Raw genomic sequence first — 23,225 nt, 5'->3', positions numbered from 1 at the left:
GTGAAGAACTGCAGCCTGTGGGAAGGACTCACATTGGAGAAGTCTGTGGAGGACTGTCTCCCGTGGGAGGGACCCCACACTGGAGCAGGGGAAGAGTGTGAGGAGTCCTACCCCGGAGGAGGAAGGAGCGGCAGAGACAACGTGCGACAAACTGACTGCAACCCCCATTCCCCGTCCCCCTGCACTGCTGGCAGGGAGAAGGTAGAGAATTCAGGAGTGAAGTTGAGCCCGGGAAGAAGGGAGGGGTGGGGGGAAGGTGTTTTAAGATTTAGTTTTTATTTCTCATTGTCCTACTCTGATTTGATTGTTAAAAAATTAAATTAATTTTCCCCAAGTTGAGTCTATTCTGCCCGTGACAGTAATTGGCGAATGATCTCTCCCTGTCCTTACCTCGACCCACGAGCCTTTCGTTACGTTTTCTCTCCCCTGTCCAGCTGAGGAGGGGAAGTGATAGAGCGGCTTTGGCGGGCATCTGGCGTCCAGCCAGGGTCAACCCACCACAAATACCTACATGATTAGGGCAGGAAGAAATCTGAATTTGTTATAACACCAAAACCGGATCAGGATTAAGCCACCATATTTTTCAACAAGAAAGGAATCCGATCCATCCTCTTCCATAGTTTACTACCATATATATACACACATGATTATATTTTTTCTTTTCCCCTGAAGCTGTTTAACTATAAAGATGTCAACTTTAAGTACTCTAACATGAATGGTCACCACGAGCAGCTTATTTTTTCACTGAAAAGTCAACATCAGACACCAGTCTTACTTATCTGATACAAGAAAAATATTCCTGGTTCAGTGGCTATGTTTCTACCAAACTCAGAGAGAAAAGGAGTAAACGCTGTACTTACTTGTTAAAAAGGTTCAGTCCAATCCTATAATGGCGTTTCCTGATAACATCATTACTGAAGGCAGGGGAATCCCAGCTGTTGCGAGTTTCTTTGTGGTATGTTTGTTTGCTCAAGGTTTGCTCCCTTAGGCTGTCTCTAGAAGAAGATTCTGAGCTGCAATTTATTGTATCATTAGAGTTGGAAGTGCTGTTGATGCTGTCATTGTCTCCATCAGAATAATCAGACTCTGATTTGCTTTGCCTGTTTGCTGTGCCATTGATAGCTAAATGACTATCTATAGGCCTAGCCCTATGTCTTGCCTCCTGTTCCTCTCGGGATATAATCTTGGCAGGAATACTGTGAGGGATGTGTTTTGGGCTTCCTTGTTGACTAGTGATCCCCCGGTCATAAGCATTTTGTCTCTTTAACGAACCTCTCTCTGAGCGATCACTCAAGTCCACTGAACTGTCACTGGGTGGCTCTATAGTTAGCAATGGTAGATGATCCATTCTCATCCTCTGTTCCTGACATTCCAGTGACGGGGTACTCCTGCAGCTCGTATCAGTGTCTATCTTATCATCTTTGTGGGTCATGGACCAGTACTCTTGTGAAGAGTTCACGGACCTGAGCCTCAAATCAGATTCTGTGCTGGACGGTCTGTCTACTGACTGGGAAAGTGGAAGGGGTGGAGATAACTCTTCCTCATCAATATATAATGTAACATCACTGTATGACGCTGTCATCTCATCAAGCTTCCTGTGATCCACATTGTGAATTGCTGGCTTAGTTTGAGCGCAACTATCCCTTTCCATTTCACGACTTCTGACTTGATCCGGAGTCTGGATTTCATCAGAGTGTAGACTACGGCAATTCAGTGCATCATCAATGGACTCTGCAAGGGACTTCACTTGCCTGGAAAAAGCATCCTCCAGTTCTGTTATAGCATCAGCAAAATCAGTAGACGCTGCTGGAGACTTCATTGTAGCTGACTCTCCAAGGTCACCACATTCAGACTGTACCAGGGATCCCAGCTTTGACCCATCATTTGTAACAGAAACTTGTTTTCCTTCAAAGTAAGAGCTGTGGACTTTCTCAGGTCCTTCAAAGGAAAACTGCATTCTCATATTGGACAGTACAATGCGTCTTGACATACGATTTTCAGACATAGAACTTCTAAGACGCTCAAAATTTTTGTTCATCTGATACTGGCGAAAAGCTGTTTGTATGGTACGAGCAGCATGTCTAGTTATGAGACGGCCTCCATATTTCCGTTCTAGCATTTCCACCTGTGGAAGGGTGAACACAATTACTTGTGACTTGAGGCAGGTTAGAACAAGGTTAAAGTATAACAGAATTTCTTTTAACCACTTTAATATTCAGAAATTTTTCAAAGTGTATACTGGTTTTGAAAGTAAAAACTCAAAGCTCCAGACTAACAACTGCACAAATGGTGAACCAAACAGTCATTTGCAAGTTCCACCATAAAAATACAGACAAAAATATGACTATGTGAATACTGTCATATAAAATTAAGGTGCTGGAAATTTGTGTGTGTGTGTTTAAATTTTGATTTTCACACATTAGCATTGGTGTGTCCATGTCAAAGCAGACAAGATAGCACTCTAATGCAGCATAATGCAGTCATTCTTTCTCTGTAGGGACAACCGTAGAGAAGTGAAATCCAAGTATAATGCAAATTGCCGTATTTTGGGAGTAAATTCTAAAAGTGGCCATCACCTTTGCAGACATGCATCGCTTTCTACGTGAATAAAAACCAAGTAACATCATTTCACCCAGGCCTGACATCAAAGCAAAACTGAGCCTCCCAGACCATACGCTTCCAGAGGGGTTTCTCTGATAGAATATCCACATACACAGTCTTCCTCAAACCAAGAACATATTTCAGACTTTCTAAATACAAATTCAAATCTATTTTCATTCTTGTAATTACACTCAACATTGCCAGTGTTTCCAATTAACAGAATGAATATGCAAAATAAATACATTATAAATTCTATCAATTTAACCTAGTGAAAATGACATGTCAATACTTTTGGAATAGTCATTAGATACTTTCAAACCTTTCCTTCCAAAACATGAAAAGCATCGCTTATTTAAAAAACACTGAACAAGATGAATAACTAGGTTTATTTCAATTTTTTTCCCAATATTTAATTTCTGTTCTGATCAGTCTTTGATGGATCCGTATTATTCACAAACACAAAACATACATCACAAATCGGTATGTTTAGTACTACAATTAAACCCACCATTTTTCTGGCAGCATTTTTTTGTAAGTCCATGTGATTTTCATAATACTCCAATGATTCAAAAGTCATTTCTCCTCACTTGCAAATCCAGGTACCCTTTTTCATTAGACACCACGTTTTAATTACTTATGTTACATGCACGTGCACACACAACCTCTCCTCCTCATACTTTGGAGATCTCTGCAAGTAATTGTTAAGTTCAGATACTGATGTTCAGAGGGGCTTCATCCCCCTTCTATAGAAGGAACTAAATGCTACTAAAAATATTTTCTAGTCCATTATGTCTACCATTTGGGAGTAGTTGACGCATTTCTTTCAGTGCTATTGTTCTAGCGTGTTCCATTCCCCTTCCACATTAAAGATGATCTTTTTGGCCCAGTGTTTTTAAATGTGAATCACTAATTTTTTCAATTTTTTTTTTTATTCTATATGCAAAAAATATTATGCACCATTATTGGCATAACTGAGGAGGCCAACTTCTCCGATGGGCTCAGATCAGGATTACTGCTAAGGAATTGTTCTTTTGACTGTATCTTGAAACTTCTTCTAACTAAGCTCAGAAAGCTGTGACTGATCTCTGAGCTGGGAATCTGTAAATCTCTGCATAATTTTCTATAGTTTGTCTTTAAAATACTGTTTAGCCTTTCCCCCCCCAAATGGGGTGAATTAAATTACCCTCACATTTGCACATATCAAAGAGGCTGTGAGGTTACTTGAAAGGCATTCTGAAGATCAAAAAAAATTATTAAGAACCTCTATCACCACCCTGCCACTGCTGCCACACATTTGCTACTACTTCTATCTGTAGTATACATTAGGTCACGTGTGTTTAAATAAATTGTAAGAGATTATTTTGCTGGCCTAATCTCAAAACAAATGATGAATTGTTAATTTAGTTGTCCTCTCAAAATTAATTGTCAAACCTAAAGAAAAGAAAACTGGCATAGCTGGTGTGAAAGAATAAAACAAAGAGTAATATTCTATAAAGTAAGTTATCTGGACTTCTTTCTTGCAAACAGGCTGTTGTCCTTCAGGTTTACACAGAAAATGACATCATCATTGATTATCATAAATTAGAGGGGTTTGGTGGGAATTTTAATTGAGACTATTTCAGAATTTGCCTAGATGATTTACTAGACTTGTGACTAATATTTGTAATAAATTTTAATGCATATTTAATGCACCTTTTAATGTATATTTAATGCACGTTGCCTTTAGGTAAAGCCTTGGACATTTTCCTAAATAGTTTGTAAGTATCTTCTGAGATTTCAGTGAGAGCTTTTCAATAGCAGTAAGCAACTTCTTCAGTATCAAGCCTCCTTTATGTATCATTGTCACTTTTTATTGTATAGGACTCCCTGAACAAATACAAAATAACATCTGCAGTCCTCATTCTCTGTCAAACTGGCATAAAAGGACAGATGGAATTAGGCTCTGTGGAATATCTGCAGTGCAAGAGACCTCTTTAGTAAGCTTAACACTCTATATCAATCCCTTATGAGGCATCAAGCAAAAATGACTGCCAAAGGTGGAAAAGGAAGTAACATTGTAGATCTCACAAGGAGGTCCAATTTAACAGCAGAGCTGGCATAATCTAGATCAAGAATCAGGAACTTGATATGTCCCCACTCCAATACAGAATTTGGTGAGCATAAAGGCTAAACTAAACTCATACTTGCTATCCCAAATATTGGCTTCAACTTTAAGTCAGAGCTCAAGCTCTGTTCTTCCAGGTCTCTCTGGAACAACAACATTATATGACTCTCCATCCTGAAATTTTATAACAACAAACAGATGGAAAATGAGACTTAGCGCCTATAAATTTCACCGACTACCAATGCGTGGTCCAAAATCAGGAGTAGTTCACTTCCTGTCTGCGGAATTTTGCCTGCTCTCACTTTTGCCGTGTTAACATACAAGTTGGAGTGACTATGCAATATACCACAATGATTCACAGTAAACAAAATATTCTGTGGCAAGAAAGATCTCTAACAAAAAAAAAAAACAAAAAACAAAAAAACAACCAAAAATATTGATGTATTGGCTACTGTTCATCTATCAGTGAAATCCAGTGCATCCCGCACATTTGCTTACCTTAAACTATTACAGCATCATTTTCAAATGATAAGTACGAACTTATATGGCAATAAACATCTTTCAAATAGGAATACATTCAGAATAAAGCTTAAAAGGAATGGCTGAGGCTGACTGTCTTACAGAAGCGCCTTTTTAGGAACAAAGGCTTTGAACACCTACATAGCTTCCATCCAGTTCTTTGTAAAGCATATAGGAGTTTTGCCTAGTTGAGTAAAACTAAGACCTTGAATTCACCCCACAGATACGAGAGAATACCAGTTGCAGTAAGTTCTTCCTTTCTTTCAGCAGCAACAAAGATATCCAGGTTTCAAATTACTCGTTTTCTTAGAAAAATATTTTGCATTATTACATTCTAGTACTTGTCCCAAGCATGAAATCACAATTCCTAGTAGAACTGTTTTTACTTTTAACACTATTAACACATCTTTTATGCGTTTCTTCAGGAAAGGGGGAAAGTGTATGGGACACTGAGACAACACAGCACTGAAAAAGAGTCAAAAATCTCGGAAATGCTGATGTATGACTATTTTGAACTAAGTTGGTTGCAGGAAAAAAAGGTATTTTCAGCATCATAACTGAAGTGATGCTAGGAAAGATTTTTCCCAGCTTACAGACATGTTGCCGTTGTCATAAATTAGGTAACAAAGCTCAAATACCTGCTTATCTTGTAGGTCTGAAGAGAGTTCATAGCTCTCAGAAAGTGATCTTGACCTTTTAATAGCTTCTTCCTCTGCTTGTTTTCGCAGTATGGATGTTGAGTGCTGAAGTTTCGGTCTCCGAGACCTTTGTTGTCCAGGGGAAACAGAATACAGCCCGTAAGCAGAATGATCGTAATGGTCTGGACTTATAGCTGAACTGTGTGTTATAGGTCCTTGATGGTAAGCAGATGGGCTATCCAAAGATGTGCCAGTTTCACTGCTTGGAGCTTCACCCTCAACACTAGACAGAATGAAAAGACAGGAAAATCCTCAGGTGAGCATTGTATTCCAAAATTCTCAGCAACAAATAGCATAGTTTTGCTTAGTATCTTTTTGTGTAGACATCCAGCACATTTTGTTCAAATTCAGATGCAGTTAGTACAGGGTAATGTGGCTTTCATGTCAAACGCCACAGTTTTCACTGTAATCTAAGCAAGTCCCTATTTCTGTTGCAGAGGTCATCTTTAGAGCATGAGTCAAGCAGGAGAATGGAGATTTCAAGCATTATTTAACTTTATACAGTAACTACTAATAACATCCTAAGTCACTTAGCAACTACTGTGTAAAATAAAAGAAAACTTTTAATTTCTTACAAGACTACTCATTTCCAAGTTGTTCTACTTCAAAATGACAGACGCTTATTTGTGTCTTTCCTTGCTTTGACAAATAAAAGCAATACTTTCTTACTGTTATATTACAGTTTGACATAAAAGGATTACTTTCATTCTACTCAAAGGAGATTTGGGATTTAATGGATCTTGTGAGCTACTGTGTTTCTAGAAACTGAAGTTGGGAAAAAGTACCTACAGGAGAAATCTCATGTATTTCTCTGTAAGTAAAAGATTGCTCCCACGGGATACTTTTGGCATGCTTTGTAGTAAAGCATCCCAAGGGATGGTGTTTCTAGCTAATGAAAGCAAAATAGTTTCAGGTAGGGAAAACACAGTAAGAGCTATCTGGCAAATAAAACACTGTTTTCACATGAATGCTGTTATTGCTAAAAGAATAAAGGAAAGAAAAAAACCTTTATATTAAAGGAGTTGTACGCAATAGGAAACATTTTAAAACTGAGTCCTAGTCAAGGTTTATCCTTAAGTACTGATGACTAATAGTAATTTGTGTTTGTTTTATATTTACAGTAGGGAATTCTCACATTGCAATAGTGTATGCACTTTCACTTCCACAGTACGTCTTTTTCACGTTTCACATAAATATTTACTATCTGCCTCATCCTGTGTACACAGAGCATTGACAGAAAAATGAAATTTTACTTTTTTTTAATCACTCAAAAGACTTGGTAAACACTCCACACATGCACAAATATAAGCATTTGCAGTACTTCCCCTACCTTCTGTTTTAGGAACAGGTACATCCAAACTCTAAAGGAGTAAAATTCCACGTTCCCACCACGCCCTGTATTTCTTATTTTGCTTTCATTCACATGTATACGAACATAAAAAATAAAGCCCTCCTGTTGTCTCTCAGAAATGAAATGCTGTGACCCTTGCTGCACACACATACCACAGCAGGCCCTTCAACAGTTCAAAGTACAGAGCAATTTCTGAAAGAACATTCTCCACCGGACCGCAGTGCCAGAAGAGATCAAGGTTAACGCTGGCAAAACTCTCCTAGCTTGAACAGTGTGTACTTTTTGAAGTGAAGGAGAAAAAAAACCCCTCAAAAGTCTCAAAATGTTTCTATAAACATGTAAAACTGAAAGCAAGTCCTCTTTCTGTGCCCATCAAAATACGACTCTACCCAAGGGTATTTTCAAACATACTTTACCCAAGCTGGAAATATTTTCAGTGTGCACACATCACTTTTTCCAAAAAGGAAGTTGACAGGAAACTAATCCCTTTCCCTCTGTGATACAGCTGGCTTTCAACTTAAAAATGACAAATTATTCACAGTTTTGCTAGTGACATTGAAACTGTGTAACCACCCATTAAAGACAAACAAATCATTCTCTCTAAAGTATCCATTAAAGAAATTACTACAATACTGAACTGCTTCACATTCTCTCTTTAAATACTAAAATACGTTCCTCTGTTCTGCTAACTGTGATGCCACACTATTTTGTACATCACAGGTTCCTAATTACAAGCTTATTTGTAAGTACTTTTCATACAAGTATGGTAAATCGGTTTTTAACAGGAAGTCAGGAATTATCACTATTTCCCCCTTCTTAGGTTCTGTGAGGTTTTTTGCCTTCCTCGCCCTTAAATGGTGAACTATTTAATAACCCTTCCACACTGATTATGGTCTCATGTTGACACTTTAAAAATGGTACCTTCAATGGATCACTTAACCTTTTCATCAGCAAAAAGGGTACTGCCCTAATCAGAAAAAATTGGGGAGGGGTCTGCCCGAGGCTCTGATTAAAGTTAGGGGTTTCTTCTTTATTTTTAGTTTGTGTTTTGTACTTTTTCCGGACGTAGATATGATCCTTGACTGACTGTAATGCTTGATCTTATTTTGCTCATAGGCCTATTCCCTGCCATCACATCTGACCTTTGAATCGGGGAAGTAATTATCTTTTACAACAGGCAGCCTCCTGCTCAACAGTACGACAGCCCTTTAAAGCAAACAAGCGTGCACAGTCAGTACTGCATATTTGACGGCTTTCTCCCATTCAGCTCTTCCTTGTCTGTTAAGAGCAGCTGAAGCTTCATACGAAGTTTCATTTCATAAAAATGTCTCTCATAAACTTCATAAAAATGAAACTCCACTGACAAAGAAAAGCAGCTTGCTTTCTACTTCTTACTACTTTACATATGCTTGGAAAAGAAAAATATTTCAACAAATAGGACTTGTGTGAAGCTTTAAGGATGACCAGATGCATTGCTCCACTATGGAGGAAGTACACACAGAGCACTGTGGGACAGGAGTGTGGAATTGAGAATCATCCTGCCCGTGCCTATTTTGAAAGACTGTATGCTAACAAGGGTACCTTTGCTTCAAAACAGACGCAGAACACGAGCCAGTCACTGCAGGGTTACAAGGGAGGTTTTTATCTATCCACTTATTAAAAATGCCAACACACAAAAACGTCAAGGGATTCTGCTCCAGGCTTGCAACAAGAATTAGAGTAAGTCCCCCTACGACCAGGGGAGTAGTTAAGACACCTCTCCAGCACTGCTTCACTTCCAGTAGCCGCCCTGCACACACTGTCTTTCTCAGATGGGTGGAAAATTAAGTACATTAAGTACACTGCAAAAACGGACAATGTAACACTTGACCCAGTCCCAACTGGAATGAGAAAGAACTTTTTAGGAAAGGTCTCTGTTTTGAGGCATCTGGCACCTACTATACATGCCCAGTAGAATTACTGATAATTTCAGTGCTTAAAAAAAAATCTAGTGGATGAATTTGGTTCATCTTTCTGCAATGTGCAATGGCTATTTCTAGGGAGACTGGCAATATGTTGAGTATTCCAACTGCGTAATATTAGCAGAATGCAGAACAGTTGAAATTAACCTTTCATTTTTAGAACTCCGATTGCTTTATCACACTCCTGTTTCAGCAGAAAATAGACATTCATTATCTGCCGAGCCAGAAAAAGAGAAAGGTTGCTTGCCAGTATTTTACAAAGAAGCAGAGAATGGAGCAGCTAAAGAGTGAAAATGGAAATTAAATATTTAAAAGTAATTAGTACTATTAATATGACTTTGCGTGAACAAAACTTTAAAACAGAGCCATGGAAAAACTTTGTTTCTTTGTACATCTAAATTACTTTTTTGAACTGAATCAGTATTTTATGAGAAATTGACACTGGAAGTTTCTTCCTGCATAAACCTCAACTTGTAATACTGTTAAAAAACCCCCCAACACACCACTGTATCAAGGAGCAATAGGGAAGAAGAAAGGCTTACAGAAAAATGGAAACGGACTGAGTACAGTATTTTTAACATATCTCAATGGATACGTAAAACTATTGGTGAAAATCAGATTAATTTTACTTTTTCTAATGACTACAAACCAGTACTAAATACCAAACATAGATGGATTCAGGCATTTTCTTTTCTTCTGTGTATGTATGGCTCTAGACTTCCTGCAAGAGCTAAGCCACACACTCTGCAAACACTTTTAAATTAAAATACATCAGCTGAAGTGACATATGTGCATGCATGAAGGATCTGTTGGCTTCATCAGCAGGGCAGTGAGATAAGGGTCATCCCCGCAGTGCAGCTAACACTGTATTTACCCAGGATGCACATTGCGCTCTAACAGCGACAGAATCAAAGCTCACCGCTCTGCCCGAATCAAAGACTAATACCAATGTGCAGGCAGTGGCTGACAAAAGCTGCTTTTCTAACTAATGTGCCTAGATGTCAAAGCTGGGTAACACAGCGCATGGCTGTATCTTTGGACTAAAGTAGCATACAATAGATCCAAGCTGACAAAATGTGAAGTAGATGATGTTGCTAGCTAGAAAAAGGTCACGGTTTTTACAGTTATTTCCCACTATTCAGGTGATAAGTTCATTTCAAGAATTACCTAATAAGAAAAAGCTCTGTCTCCTCCTTCCCTCTGTCTAATCGCCAAATGTAGTTGTGTGGTTAGCCATGACCAAAACACTTCCTCTCCGGGCATTTAGCAGCATCAACCTGGCAGGTCTTTTCTTCCCTGTCTCTCATTTTATACCTTCAGTTATTACTTCTGATCACAAAGGCTGTAATTAGTAACCAGTACACTAAAACCACTACCACATTTTAAAACAACGTATTATTCAGGATGTTTTAATATCTATTGTTGTTCTTTCATTTCTTTTTCATTTTTATAGTCACACTTCCTTTTTCCTTCAAATCTTGCCAAACTTTTCTCTTAGCAAAACCAAAAATAAGCACAATCAAGACAAAATTTTGAAAACAAGAAAACTTCAACATTTGAGCTTAAAATGGAAACTGGAAAGAGTCCTCAAGACCTAAATTTCAGTAAAGAACAAACCCCAAGCTTTTCCATGAGTATAGACTTACTCGTTCCACTGCCAATAATGGCAAAATTATCAGAGAAGCTGCAGGTTTGTATCCACAGGCACAACCATTTACCTCTCAGAGCAACTATACTATGAAAGAAAGAGATGATAACGAGAAAAGCAGAAATTCCCTTTTTAGTGAAGCCCAGTACCTTACCTTTAAAACTACGTGCATGTAAAAAGAAAGTATATAATGATAACATCAGATGCAAGGAATTATTCAGTATTCTCACTCACTCCAGAAACACCACAGTTTACAAGTACTGAAGTGTCCTGGTGCATTTGTAGGACTAAAATACAAAGATAATGAGAACATATGCTTACAGAAATCATCCAAATGTTCAAACCAGTATGTTGCAGATTTAGTTTGGAACTAAAAGCAACAAAGAAATTCAACATGCTTCTAAACAATGTAAATGCCAAACCAAAACTGCATGCAACGTTTTAAAATAGAACCAAAAGACCCTCCCAGCAAAACAGAGTAAATACTTAGGAAATTATTTTAGCAATAAACATTCTCTGAAATCACTAGTTATTTTCATGATTCATTTAGAATGGACTTTCAACAGTGTAATATAAAGACACGAAATTGAAAACAGGCCCTAACAACGGGATGGTACACACATGAGAACAAATCAGCATTACATTCATCCTGTAAAAAATTTGTTTTGGACATAAAGAAAAGTATGACAACATAATAAGTTTGTGGTGCTACATCTTAAAGATTTTTCCATAGCATTTTAGAGCCTGAAAAGTATGAACACAAGTTCAAAGGTGCACAGAATAAATTCCTTTTCTTCTAAATTGTGGAAAGTATGCACAAGTATATGAATACAGTAAGAAAAACATGGCCAACTTAAAATTCTAGTCAGCACAAGATGGTAAAACCACTCAGCTTTGCCATGACGCTACAAGTGCTCTGTTCTTTAGGAAGCAGGCAGTTTTTAAAGCATGACTGCGGTAGAGTACCACTTGCCAGAGACAGCAGTCAAAACTCCAGGTAGTCTGCATAACCTGAATTCAGATTGAACTTAATGAAGCATTTATACGTTGATGTTATTTGTTGCAACAGTGAAGCATTTGCATGAGTTGTTCTTCATGAAATTCCTTAATCAAATCCATCCCTTCTCTAACCTGCCTCCTTTTCCCTGAATCCATGTCATTCATCCCCCTCTTCAGGAAAAATGCACGAAAACCTGGTTCCCTTTAAGTCGTATCTACTGATAGAACAATTCAGCAAGCTTATTTTCTTCCTTTGTCCCAGAAACTTTTCTGTCCATAAACATTAAGATGATACCTACAGCTGAAGTATCTAGATACCTAGGGACTCCGCCATATGATTTATGAGATGGATTTAAATGCAAACCAAAGAGCGAAACTTTCTGTATTAAAACCTCATTTCATAAACATGCTTCCCAGTAAAACATCTGCCTCGCTCAAAAATAAATATCCTATATAAATAGGCCCAAATGCCCAGGAAGGAAGAAGTGCTATGCATCTTGTTCTACACCAACTATCTCTTTTTGAAATTTGGAGGTTAAAAAAGTCAAACTCTGATCATAACTCCTAATTATAGATACCCACTTGAAATGGATCCAAATTCTCTACCTAGCTCAAAGAACGCAGACCAGAAATCACCCATGGAACTAACTCTGAGTAACAGAGAGAAGCACGATGGCAGCTGCTAGAGCAACTGGTATGGACAGACACTTCCAACATGAAGCCTGGAAAAAAACATTTAAACGGCGAAAATGTTTAGGTCAAATCTAGGCATTCCACATAGGAACAAACCTCTACGAAAGTTAATTTCTTGCATATAACTTTGTCTTTCCAAATGCACTGAAGTCCTAATTTGAATGTGAAATTTTAAACAACAATTACAAACATAACACTGCTAACTAAAACTATGACTCCCCATACACAACTTAATCTGACACACTTGACACAAGGGTACACCCCACTGCTTCAAAGTTGGCTTACATTTCAGTACCTGCGGTGCTTTCTGCTATAAACCAGGAGGTGTATTTAATTAAAGCTCTGATGTATGCATTGTATTATCTCAAATTACCCTCCACAAAAAGTTCTTAATGTAACTTCTTAAAATGCAAAGCTAGCCATACGTAGTTCATACAAGCTAGTTTTTTAACATTTTTCTCCCCCCTCTCCCCCCTTACAATATTCTCCAATGGAGTGAGAACATTTGAGCAGAAGTATATTAGTAGTACAGTTTGCAACAGATTAGAATCTAGTTCTTATTGCCACATGTTTTGTACTCTCTAGTAAACAAAAGTCAATTATATTAAGAACTTATACAAATCCCCAAATTCAATAAATGCAATGACATTAAGAAACCAATCTACCTTCAAATACACACTGTCAAAAGTTCAAAGCCATTATGATGGACAACTGTATTCACAGGCATTGACAAAAGCTTTGATCCAGGAAAGAAATACTGACCAACTTGTTTTACTTAGAATGCACTCTCAATTCAGCTGTTTCTGTTCAAAACAAATGAAACCTTTGAATGCACATCAAAGTAATGTCCCAGGTAATTCATCTTACTGAAGTTAAATATCATTGCAAGAAAAATCCAGACAAAATTTGCATGTGTCTCAGAAGCGAACACTAACAAAGGAACCGCTTCATTCTGTAACGTTCTGTGTAATAAGACTGCCGATAACAGCCAGCTTAAGTTAAAACACAGTCTGACGACCACTGACAGAGCGACCAGAGTTCCAGACGAGTACCACTATGTGCACTGCAAACCTTCATTTGCTCTCTGGTCCAAGTCCTGGATTCAAAATTACAGAAAAACCCAACATCTACTCACTTGGACACTACCAAGTTTTAATTCTCACTAAGTAACCCCATAAAAGGCATTAATAAAAATGTTTTTTAAAAAAGGGCATTTTGACCCACAATCTTATATGCTGCTAGTAGTAGCGGAGACCAGGGCAAGAAAGATGAGAGATTATTTTCTCCACGCCAAAACGGAACGTAGGAATTAATGAACTCTCTCTTCTGAAATGGAGATGGCACACCAGCAAGATGAAAAGAGAGCCAAGCAAAAATCTACCCAACTTCTCCATTTTAGGGAACAACCTTTATAATACTTTTAAGAACTAAGAATATCCATTTGAAAAGAGCTTACTTGAGATTATCTTCAGCTTCCGAGGAGGAGAAGGAAGGTTAAACACCTCACACATCACCTTTGACTAAGTCAAACAGTGGCAGCATACTGGCTAGCGGACACAAGTATTTACTACAGAAGGGTCAAACAAACCAACCAACCAACCCTCACCCAGTACCCATTTAACGCCTTATGAAGCCTACCTGCTAAAGGCAAAGCTGTATTTTATTTTCATTATTTAGCAGCTGGAAAGTAACAAAGGAGACTGACAGCACCAACAGAAGTTGAGTACAGCTTACAAATGTTAGCTTCTATCTCAGGTAAAGACAGACAATGTCATTCTCTGCTAATCTGCATTAATCATCACCCAGCATATGCTTATTCAGCAATGACCATATTCCATACTTCAAACTCTTTTAAAAAAATGGATAAAATATTATTAAAAGATAATGGTAAATATTATTAAAAGATATGGTAATAATTTGAGGCTTGTGGCTGGAGGAAGAGTTCTCAAATTTATCAGCCCAATTTTTAGAGGGTTTTTTTATGCTGACACATCAAGAGAATGAGCTAACATCAGAAAATGTCATGTATGCTTCAAAAGGATGCTTACCTTCTTATAGGGACCGAAGCTAGAAATTTAAGTGTAACTGTGGTATCTGACCATTTAACAAAATCTGTGAAGGTCTACCTACCACTGCAGACTTTGTCCTGTTCCTCCTCTGTAAACTCTTACACAATAGGATAAGCTTCAGAAATCTATGGAGTTTCTCAATGCAGCTGTGGTAGAATTTGACCTCAGCTATTTATCATTTATTCAGATATATCATTCACCAACTGAAATCCTCTTATTTAGCATATCTACCCTGCATACGGCATGTATTTAAGAGAGTAAGATATTAATACACATTCTACCATTTATATCATGACATGACCTTTATACAATGCTAATTTTAAAAAGGAAGATTTAGTTTCTGCAGCTGAGAAAAAACCTGATTTGCACGCACAGCTGAAGCAGCATTTGATATAATGCAAAAATCCTTGGCATCCCATACCAGCCATCCTTGTATTTCACCTCTGTTGTGGCTTCAGCTGTTGTGTCAAGCCCATCAGAGGAAGAGGTGATACAGAATGGCACTGCTGAGAAATCAGCTTGCTGGCAATTAGGTTCTGTAAGAGACTAAATACTAGTTTCCTCTCCCCATTCAGTCCTTGGTGGATAATACTCTTCTTTCCTCTCTTATATACTGTATATCATATAAACATGAATTAGCTTAAAGATCCTTAACGATTTCCTGTTTACTGAGTAAACGAAATGTTTCAGGCACTGAAATTTCATACCTAGAACAAAACTATATTCTCATCTTAGATCAAATATACTTGATAAAGCCTATCATTTGACTCATTTTAAGGTTTTGCCCCTTTACTATTCGAAATCGTTACAAATAAGGTGCAGTATGGAGAGCTGGGAACAATTTTTGAGCAGGCCAGCCTTTCCCTTCAAGTATGTCTGTGTGCCTGGGCAGAGGGAAATTAAGAATCATCATAAACCAAAGAGCATGCAGATGGTCCGCACAGCAGAAATGACAATAAAACCATCTTTTTCTATTGGACACTGTATCAGGTAAAGTCACAGATCACATCACAACTGTATTCATTTAGGCCATATTTTCACTTAAGTAGCAAATGAATGTTATACAAAAAGACCTACTTAAAACAACCAAGGGATTCCATTTCAATTAATTAATAATATATTGTTATTATCTAATGAGGTGTGCTTTAAAACAATGTCACTGATAAACATGAAATACTTTGTTCTCTCCCTTGGATTTAAGAAGTAGTTGGCTAAAGGTCTCCCACTTCTAAGATCAGAAAGAAAGGGATTGTTCAACTTCTAGTGGCTGGTTGACTTTTCTCTGAAGTTACAGATAAACCTCATAAGGTTACAGAGCAAGGTACTTAATAAAGCCGATCTTAAAGGAGGATGGACTGTTAGAAGTCTGATCAGAGAAAGACCTTTCATGGATCTAACTGAATCTAGAAGTATGTATAATATAAAAGTATCACTCAATCTTAAACACTGTACAAACCCTGCATTTTGACTGCCAGCTACGTCATGCCAAGTCTAAAAAAAACCCAAAAGACAAAGAAACCCTACTACTTTTCTCTAAGCGAGAACAACGTAATTTCGATATGCATAAATGCAAACGGGCATGGCAAACTCTCACCAGGTAGGAAAGAAAATGGGTGAGAACACAGAACCCTTGTTCCTGCTTTCAGTGAAGTTCAGTGTTGCTACCGAGCTAGTGAGAACAGGAACTGGCCTTGAGCATTCTGCACGCACTGAGAGAGGTCTGTGTTGTAACTTACTGGAACAGAATCACTGCTAACCACTCTTTAATCACAGGCATCCTCATAAAAGTGAGATTTTTATCCTCTGCAACACACCCAAGTTTTGTATCAAAGTGTACAGAACATAATGTTTAAGGAAACAAAACGGTAAGAGATCTTTTGTTGGAAGTATGGAGTTTGGTGGAAAAGAGAATGTTTTAGATGTTACTTAGATTCAAAGCAATGCCTTCAAATACAGAAGATATTTACAGACATACTCAGAAAGATACTCTGTGCCTTACTATGCGTAAATCTTCACTCAGGACAAACGAAACCTCAGAAGATTGCTTACAACCTCTAAATCTGTTAAAGAGCTGACAGATGCTTTTTCTCATTCACAAACTTCCTTCCTTTTACATTTCCTCTCCATTATGCTGAGCCTATATATTTTATAGTTCTTTCTCTGTTAGTGAGGAATTAAATGTAGGCTTTCAGTAGGACTTCTGACCCACCTCACTGATCACAATAAAAAAGTAACACAGGTAGCAATTCCTGTCTTGGAAACCTATAAATGCTATTTCAAAGCTTGCTATAAGCCAAGAACTTTCTCCTTACAAAGCTTAAAATATTATCAAATTTTAAGTTCTGCTCTATGTTCTAAATAATTTTATTAGCTACTTCCATCAGTACGTAGAAACAGAGGATTTACTGCACATGCACAGAACAAGAGTAATTGTTAGGTTATACTGCAGCGTGTAGCAGCTTCATTTTGATGCAGCACACAGATGCCCAGTACAGCTCTTGCTCCCAGAAGCATCGACGATCTGCACTGACTTCTGCTGATAGAGCTTGCCTTAGCTGGGGGCTGCACGTGACGCTGATCAGCCACAGAAGAACATCGGGTCTAAAATGCAGAACTTGGATCATTCTTAGAATTTATAGGCTCTTTACCACGACTCAATTCATAGATCTTTCCATAATGGAAAATGGTCTTTTAAGACAAGGGTAGAAGTCCAATTCCTGAAAACAAGGGTCACCATTTTGTGAACTGAAAATGCAATACTGTGCAAAGACATATTTTGAAAATGTCAACCAAAGACAGCCAGAAATGATCTTGTATAACATGCTGCACTGTGGCACCACAGGAAAACCTGAAATACTTCTTTTCTTCTAGGCTAACCTAATCAAAAACATCTTAATCGTGTTTTAGTAAGAAAAAAGAATCTAAGATTGCAACAGGTTGTCACCATTTGGGACAATTTCCAATAAATGCTGGGCAATCCTCTGTTCTCTCTCAATTTTACAGAGCATTAACTACTAGTATTAATAGGAAACTATTAGCTGTAAAGTCCCATTCTCCCAAAACTCAAGGCATTAGAATCAGCTCCTTCTTGAAACCAGTTTCTACTAAATGCACCACATCACTGGTATCTTCTAAACAAGGTTCACAGAATAAAATATAAGAAAAGAATACAGAAACAACGATAATGAACTGTCTTTCAAGAATCTAAGAACAGCTGAAAATATTATCTAGCCTTCACCCTGTGAAATGTTAACTTCAAAGCATGAGAATCACCCCAGACACCTCTAGAATGGAAATTCAACAGCTGTTTCACAGCATACTGCAACACAGCAGAACCACATAAGAAAGAAAAATAAAGATAAGTTTTATTCCCAACTGAAAGTGCCAAGGGAAGTTAGATTGAGAGAAAAGCTATTACTGAGCTGAAACATGACCAGAAAGTCAGGGGTTTATACGGGCCTGTTCTATGTACTGTTAGACCCCTAGGAACTGCAGCTGGAACAGGAACACTGCTGTCCATCTCATTTGAATGATGACTTCCTCAGCACAACCTCCCCGATGAGGGAAACCCGGTCTTTGGTATTATCTTTAAAGGTAGGAGTGCTTCCAACTAAATCATCCATTCCTTCCCGAAGATTTTTCCTTGGAGTTCTGTGCAAGTACTGACATGGCCTCCTCCAGCTTGACTCATGAAAACTGAAAGGATCACGACTATAATCATTACGGCTGTAGGCTACACTAAAAAGAATACACTATTCTCAAGTTAAATACAGTCCAACATACAACTGGCTAAGCTACAATGCCCATAGCCACGGCTGTATTTAACTCTCCGTGTGAACTGAGATTGAGTTTGGTCCATTCTACTGTAAAGGTGAGGAGTGAAAATTAAATTAAAGTCAAACTGTGAACTTTCCTGTAATGCAGTTTTAGGACTGGCTGTAAACATACCCTGCAACAGAAAATGCACCAGGTTTGCATTCTTGCTTCCCTTACACTGCATAAAGATGACCTGGAAGGTCACGTATATATCAACAAACAGAAGGAAGTTAGTTTTCTTTTTCTCTTCTTACCAAAACATTTAAACTCATGACACATCCATCCCTGTTAATGTGGTGAATTTTAGGGGCGACTGAAATTTTTTGGAGTAAGCAATGCAAGTACCCCTCAAAACAAGCTTAGGGTTCTTTTTCTATTGCCCTGCCCTGTATGTAGCCACTTACGTAAAAGGAAGCCAAATCATAATTGTTGCTTTTAGTTTGTGCTTGCACAACATAAGGCAACAGGGAATTGGGTCCTTTGTTTTTAAGCACAAGTTTAACTCGGATGACACTGAACTACTGAAAGAATCTGATTAACAGATATACTACATCAATTTCCTGTATTAAAGGCTATCAAAGCCATCATTCTGATTTTCTGCTTCTCCCACAGGGACAAAAGGGTTTGATTTTTTTATCATACCAAAGCTTGGAATTTTTACTTTATTTTTATTAAAGACATCTTTACAATAATTTTATGAAAATGTTTCTAGTCTTTTGTCTATTGTAAGGAAGCAAAAGAAGATTTATTTAGCTAAATTTGCAGTCCCCTTTAACCTAATACTAGGGCTTTGTGCTACAGTGGATTAAAGCAGCATCTGTTCTCTGGAAACCTGGAGTCAAAGCACAGCAGTGCACTAAACTTGCCATCTCTGTCTGTACCCTAACTAGAATCATCCTTCCTCCAAATAAAATTCAGATGAATTCCTGAAAGACACAAGAAGGGCCATGTAACTAAAATATTTTTGGTTAACAAGTCTTGCTAAAAGCCCATGATCAGTAACTATTTTTGCATCACAAAGATGTGACAAACAAAATCTGTATTTACATAAATTTTGACATAAAATGACAAGATACAGGATGCTAAAAATGAACTTCCAAATCCAGGGCCTGATTCTGCTCTTGTAACTACACAGTCTTGTTAGACAACAGAAATAAAGAAGCAAAAGAGGGAATACTAATTTGGCCTGTGGCCCATGCTCTGTTTAAACATAAATGAAATCTAAACAAAGCACGGTTAACAAAAACAACACACCAACACACTTTCTCCCCAAACCCATGATTCACCTCTTCATAATTCCTGTTGTTCTGTTGATCAGACAGTGTCTGGGTTAAGGGCACATCCTCATACATTTAATGTAACAAATAGAGCAATCAGGGCTCCATCTTGATTACAGTTTCTGAGGTCTCCTGCAGTTCTGTTATTAAATAAACATAAAAAGCAATAATTGATTGACAGCTACCGTGATTAAAATATGCCTGGCTCTGAAATTAATGATAAAATTGCTATTGATTCTGACAGAAAAAGAACTGTGTAAATGCTGAAGGAGCAAGAAAATTGCATCCTTAATGTCCTTCATAAATTATGGTAAATTCTTGCAATGAAGAGGCACAACAGACACAACAACCCAGCTAATCTACTTCCACGTATCATAAAGCTCAAAGCAACAGTGTGGTTTTTTTTCTCTTCAAATTGTGGTCCTTCACATTTTTTTCAAAAAATACAATATTCAAAAATACAACAACTTGAACCACTCCTTCGCACCGGTCAGAATCAGGCAGAAACTGGAAGCCGCATAGGTTTACAACAAAGAGGGTGCATTAGTCTGGATCTTGAGATTCTATGAAGGCGCAGTAGATAATTTCCAGGACATCCTTATGGCATTAATATTTCCAAAATAAAGCTGTCCTGATAGCAGGCTAAATCAAATTTTACTCACTGAGAGTCACACAGCTGAGGCTATAAAGTTAAGGCAATGCAGTGAATTGCAGGTGGAACACCACACAATAGGCAAAAGGACATGTTTTACTAGGAAAGCAGTATCTCACTTCTAGCACTCTTGTTTCCCAATCTTCTGCTAGAGACACCTGAAGTCTGAGTATCAGTGGTCTTAAACATCAAGAAGCACTACTCAAATATGCGAAGAGATGTTAAGTATCTACAGGCAGCATCTCCACGAGCGTTGGTTTTGGTTCAGGATGACACCTTGCATCCACCAACAGAGGACTGGCTACTTTTAGGCCAGCTTTTATAATTCACAGCTACTTCTTATTCAGGTGTTCAGGGCAAATACAGTTTGCAAGCATAATTAGAGTAATCACTTAAGTGTGCTAATCAGCTACACAATTATGAGATTGTCCTCTTCAGAAAGTTTGATCCTTGAACTGCCATCTTTATACTTCAGAGAAACCACAATCAGTATAGAGGTAAACTGTTGTTTCAAAGTAGTTTTCTACTGAAAGTCCTAGCACTTAACCTCTAGATCCTCAAAGGCATGAAACAATGCCAGCCTCCAAGTGATGGAAGGGTATTCCCACGAAGACTAAATATTTGGAGGAATACTTTCTATAGCCATATGAACAGAAATGCAATTCTCTCAAGAGAATTTTCATTTTGCAAATATGAAATGGTCACAGGATGAGAAAAACCATGTAAGGCCACGGGGGCTGTCTATCCCACGAAATCACTTCCCAGTTCTCAAGAGGAACACCCTGCCAACTGCTCGTGAAGATACCTTCTCCAGCAGAGAAGGTCTGCTTGCCCAGCAATAACTCAGTGTCAACTCCTAGCAACCCTCCAATAGAGATCTGTAACAAGAACAGCAAATCAGAGTTACTGTTCAACTTGGTATTTGTACTTTTCAGGTGAAAAACTGAATCCTTGGGTTTCCTTACCTGAAAGTTGCAAATTATTCAATGAAACTGAACTGCAAATGGTTCATTAACTGCACCAGGATTCCCAGAGAGCTTCTACAGGGGCAAAGAAACAACTAAACACTGTTGGTATGCGGGGCGCTGTCATTTTCACTGGTTAGCTCCAGATCTTGTTAGCATCTTTGATGGTAACGTATTATTTCAGATTAGTAGAAATAGGAAAAAAATGGATGATAGCTGACTTCACACATGAAACCCCAACACTGAGCACCTATGTAACTAAGAGAAAAAAAACCAGCTGACTACTATATAACAGTACTCTCAACACCTGCAATTCCAGGAACTAGAACAGGACATCACAACAACAAAACAGATCTGGTACAAAAGTAGAAGTAAAATGGGAAATGGGTCGTTTTATTCAGCACGGCTTAAGTTCTCCCAAAGCACTAGATAGATGTAATGAATTCTGTGTTTATATGAAGGATATCTGCCACAAGAATAGACACAGTTAAATACAACCATCCAAACTAAGTACTCAGCAATTCCTCTTTTAACACATCAGGCAGAATAATCAAGTTTAACTGAAAGGAAGTGCATAGCAATGTGCAAATGGAGGAAAAAAGTCTGAAACAATGACTGAATAGCAAAATGTAACTGTGTGAATACAGGCAAATCTGTCACTAAAGTAACATCGATGAAGTATGTTTTGTAGCAAGCCATGCAAATGTACTATGGCTTATGCAAACATTACCAACTCCACACAGGAAACTTACAAGCTCAACTTTATCATTTTCCATACGGGTAAAAATGGGCTTAAGGATCATTAAATGTGTGACTAAACTGTACTATAAAACATTTTTCTTCATCAAAGAACATTTTTCCTTTCTTTTCCAGAAAAGACACTGTTGCATTCATATGTAGTTACAATGAATCTAGTCATTTCCTCCTTTTATGTTTTTCCACACATGCACACACCCAATTTAAGATGTTGTCTATCTTTATTTAAATTGAATATTTCCTTAACAGTCCATCAGCTCGGAATTTAATCAAATTATTTGGTGGAATAAACTTTCGTGATGCATTGGAGATAAATTTATTTTGCGAGTGCACTTGCCAGGATAACTATTTTAGTCTACCATAAACTACACGCAATATTGCACAAGAAAAACTAGTTTGCACATCTCGTTTTCAAGTAGCTCATATAACAGAGTACTGCGTTTTTGTAATTTTGATGCACGTTATTTTAGTAGTTAAAAACATCATAACAATAGAGACCGTACCTATTAACATGACAAATCCCATTTTCTGGTTTTCTTGCACCAGTTATTCAGCATCCCGACTTTAAAGGCCTTTGAACTAACTTTTTTTTTTTCTTTTCCTTTTCTTTTGGCCGAGGGCACGAGTCGCGAATGACAATTTACCCTCAGCAGTATCACTGACTTTAACGCACCTTCCCCTGCTGACAGTTACAACGCCAGCTCTCCCGGTCTCCCCGCTCGGCGTCGGGCCCCGGGAACAGCACGTACCAGAGCTCTGAAGTAGAACTCGCCGCTTGTTTGACACCAGTCATGTGATTTCTCGCGCTATATCAAACTCAATGAAAAGAAGCGTTTTCATGCTTGCGTACACGCGCGCATTCATCTTAGCGGCAACGCACACGCGAAGCCAGATCACATCCTAACAGCACCCTTCCCAAAAAGCTTCTGGCGGTTTTGTACTCGGCCTGCCACCGACAAGCAACAATAGATGTGCAGGTCCGCTCTCGATACCACATTTAAACGACTACGATTTCAAACTTACGTCCCTACAAGACAGACGGCGCTGCAGTTCGTCCCCCCTCCCCGACCCGGGACGCGAGCGCCTGAACAACACGATCGCCAGAAAGCCGCCGGC

At 38.2% G+C, this 23,225-nt stretch overlaps 1 protein-coding gene across 1 annotated transcript in view; it reads right to left on the bottom strand.

The window, feature by feature from the left end:
- IQSEC1 (IQ motif and Sec7 domain 1) overlaps nt 1-23,225 on the bottom strand; it is a 149,687-nt gene that overhangs the window by 43,550 nt on the left and 82,912 nt on the right. Inside the window, exons 2-3 of the mRNA XM_009321981.1 lie at nt 5,863-6,145; nt 861-2,125 (exon numbers count right to left, since the gene is read on the bottom strand). Of these exons, the coding sequence (XP_009320256.1) occupies nt 861-2,119 (1,259 nt within the window). The 5' untranslated portion in view covers nt 2,120-2,125; nt 5,863-6,145. The remainder of the gene's footprint in view (nt 1-860; nt 2,126-5,862; nt 6,146-23,225) is intronic.

This window comes from Pygoscelis adeliae, unplaced genomic scaffold (assembly GCF_000699105.1).
Source record: "Pygoscelis adeliae isolate BGI_AS28 unplaced genomic scaffold, ASM69910v1 Scaffold304, whole genome shotgun sequence".
NCBI lineage: Eukaryota > Metazoa > Chordata > Aves > Sphenisciformes > Spheniscidae > Pygoscelis > Pygoscelis adeliae.
This window is presented reverse-complemented; position numbering and strand designations above follow the sequence as displayed.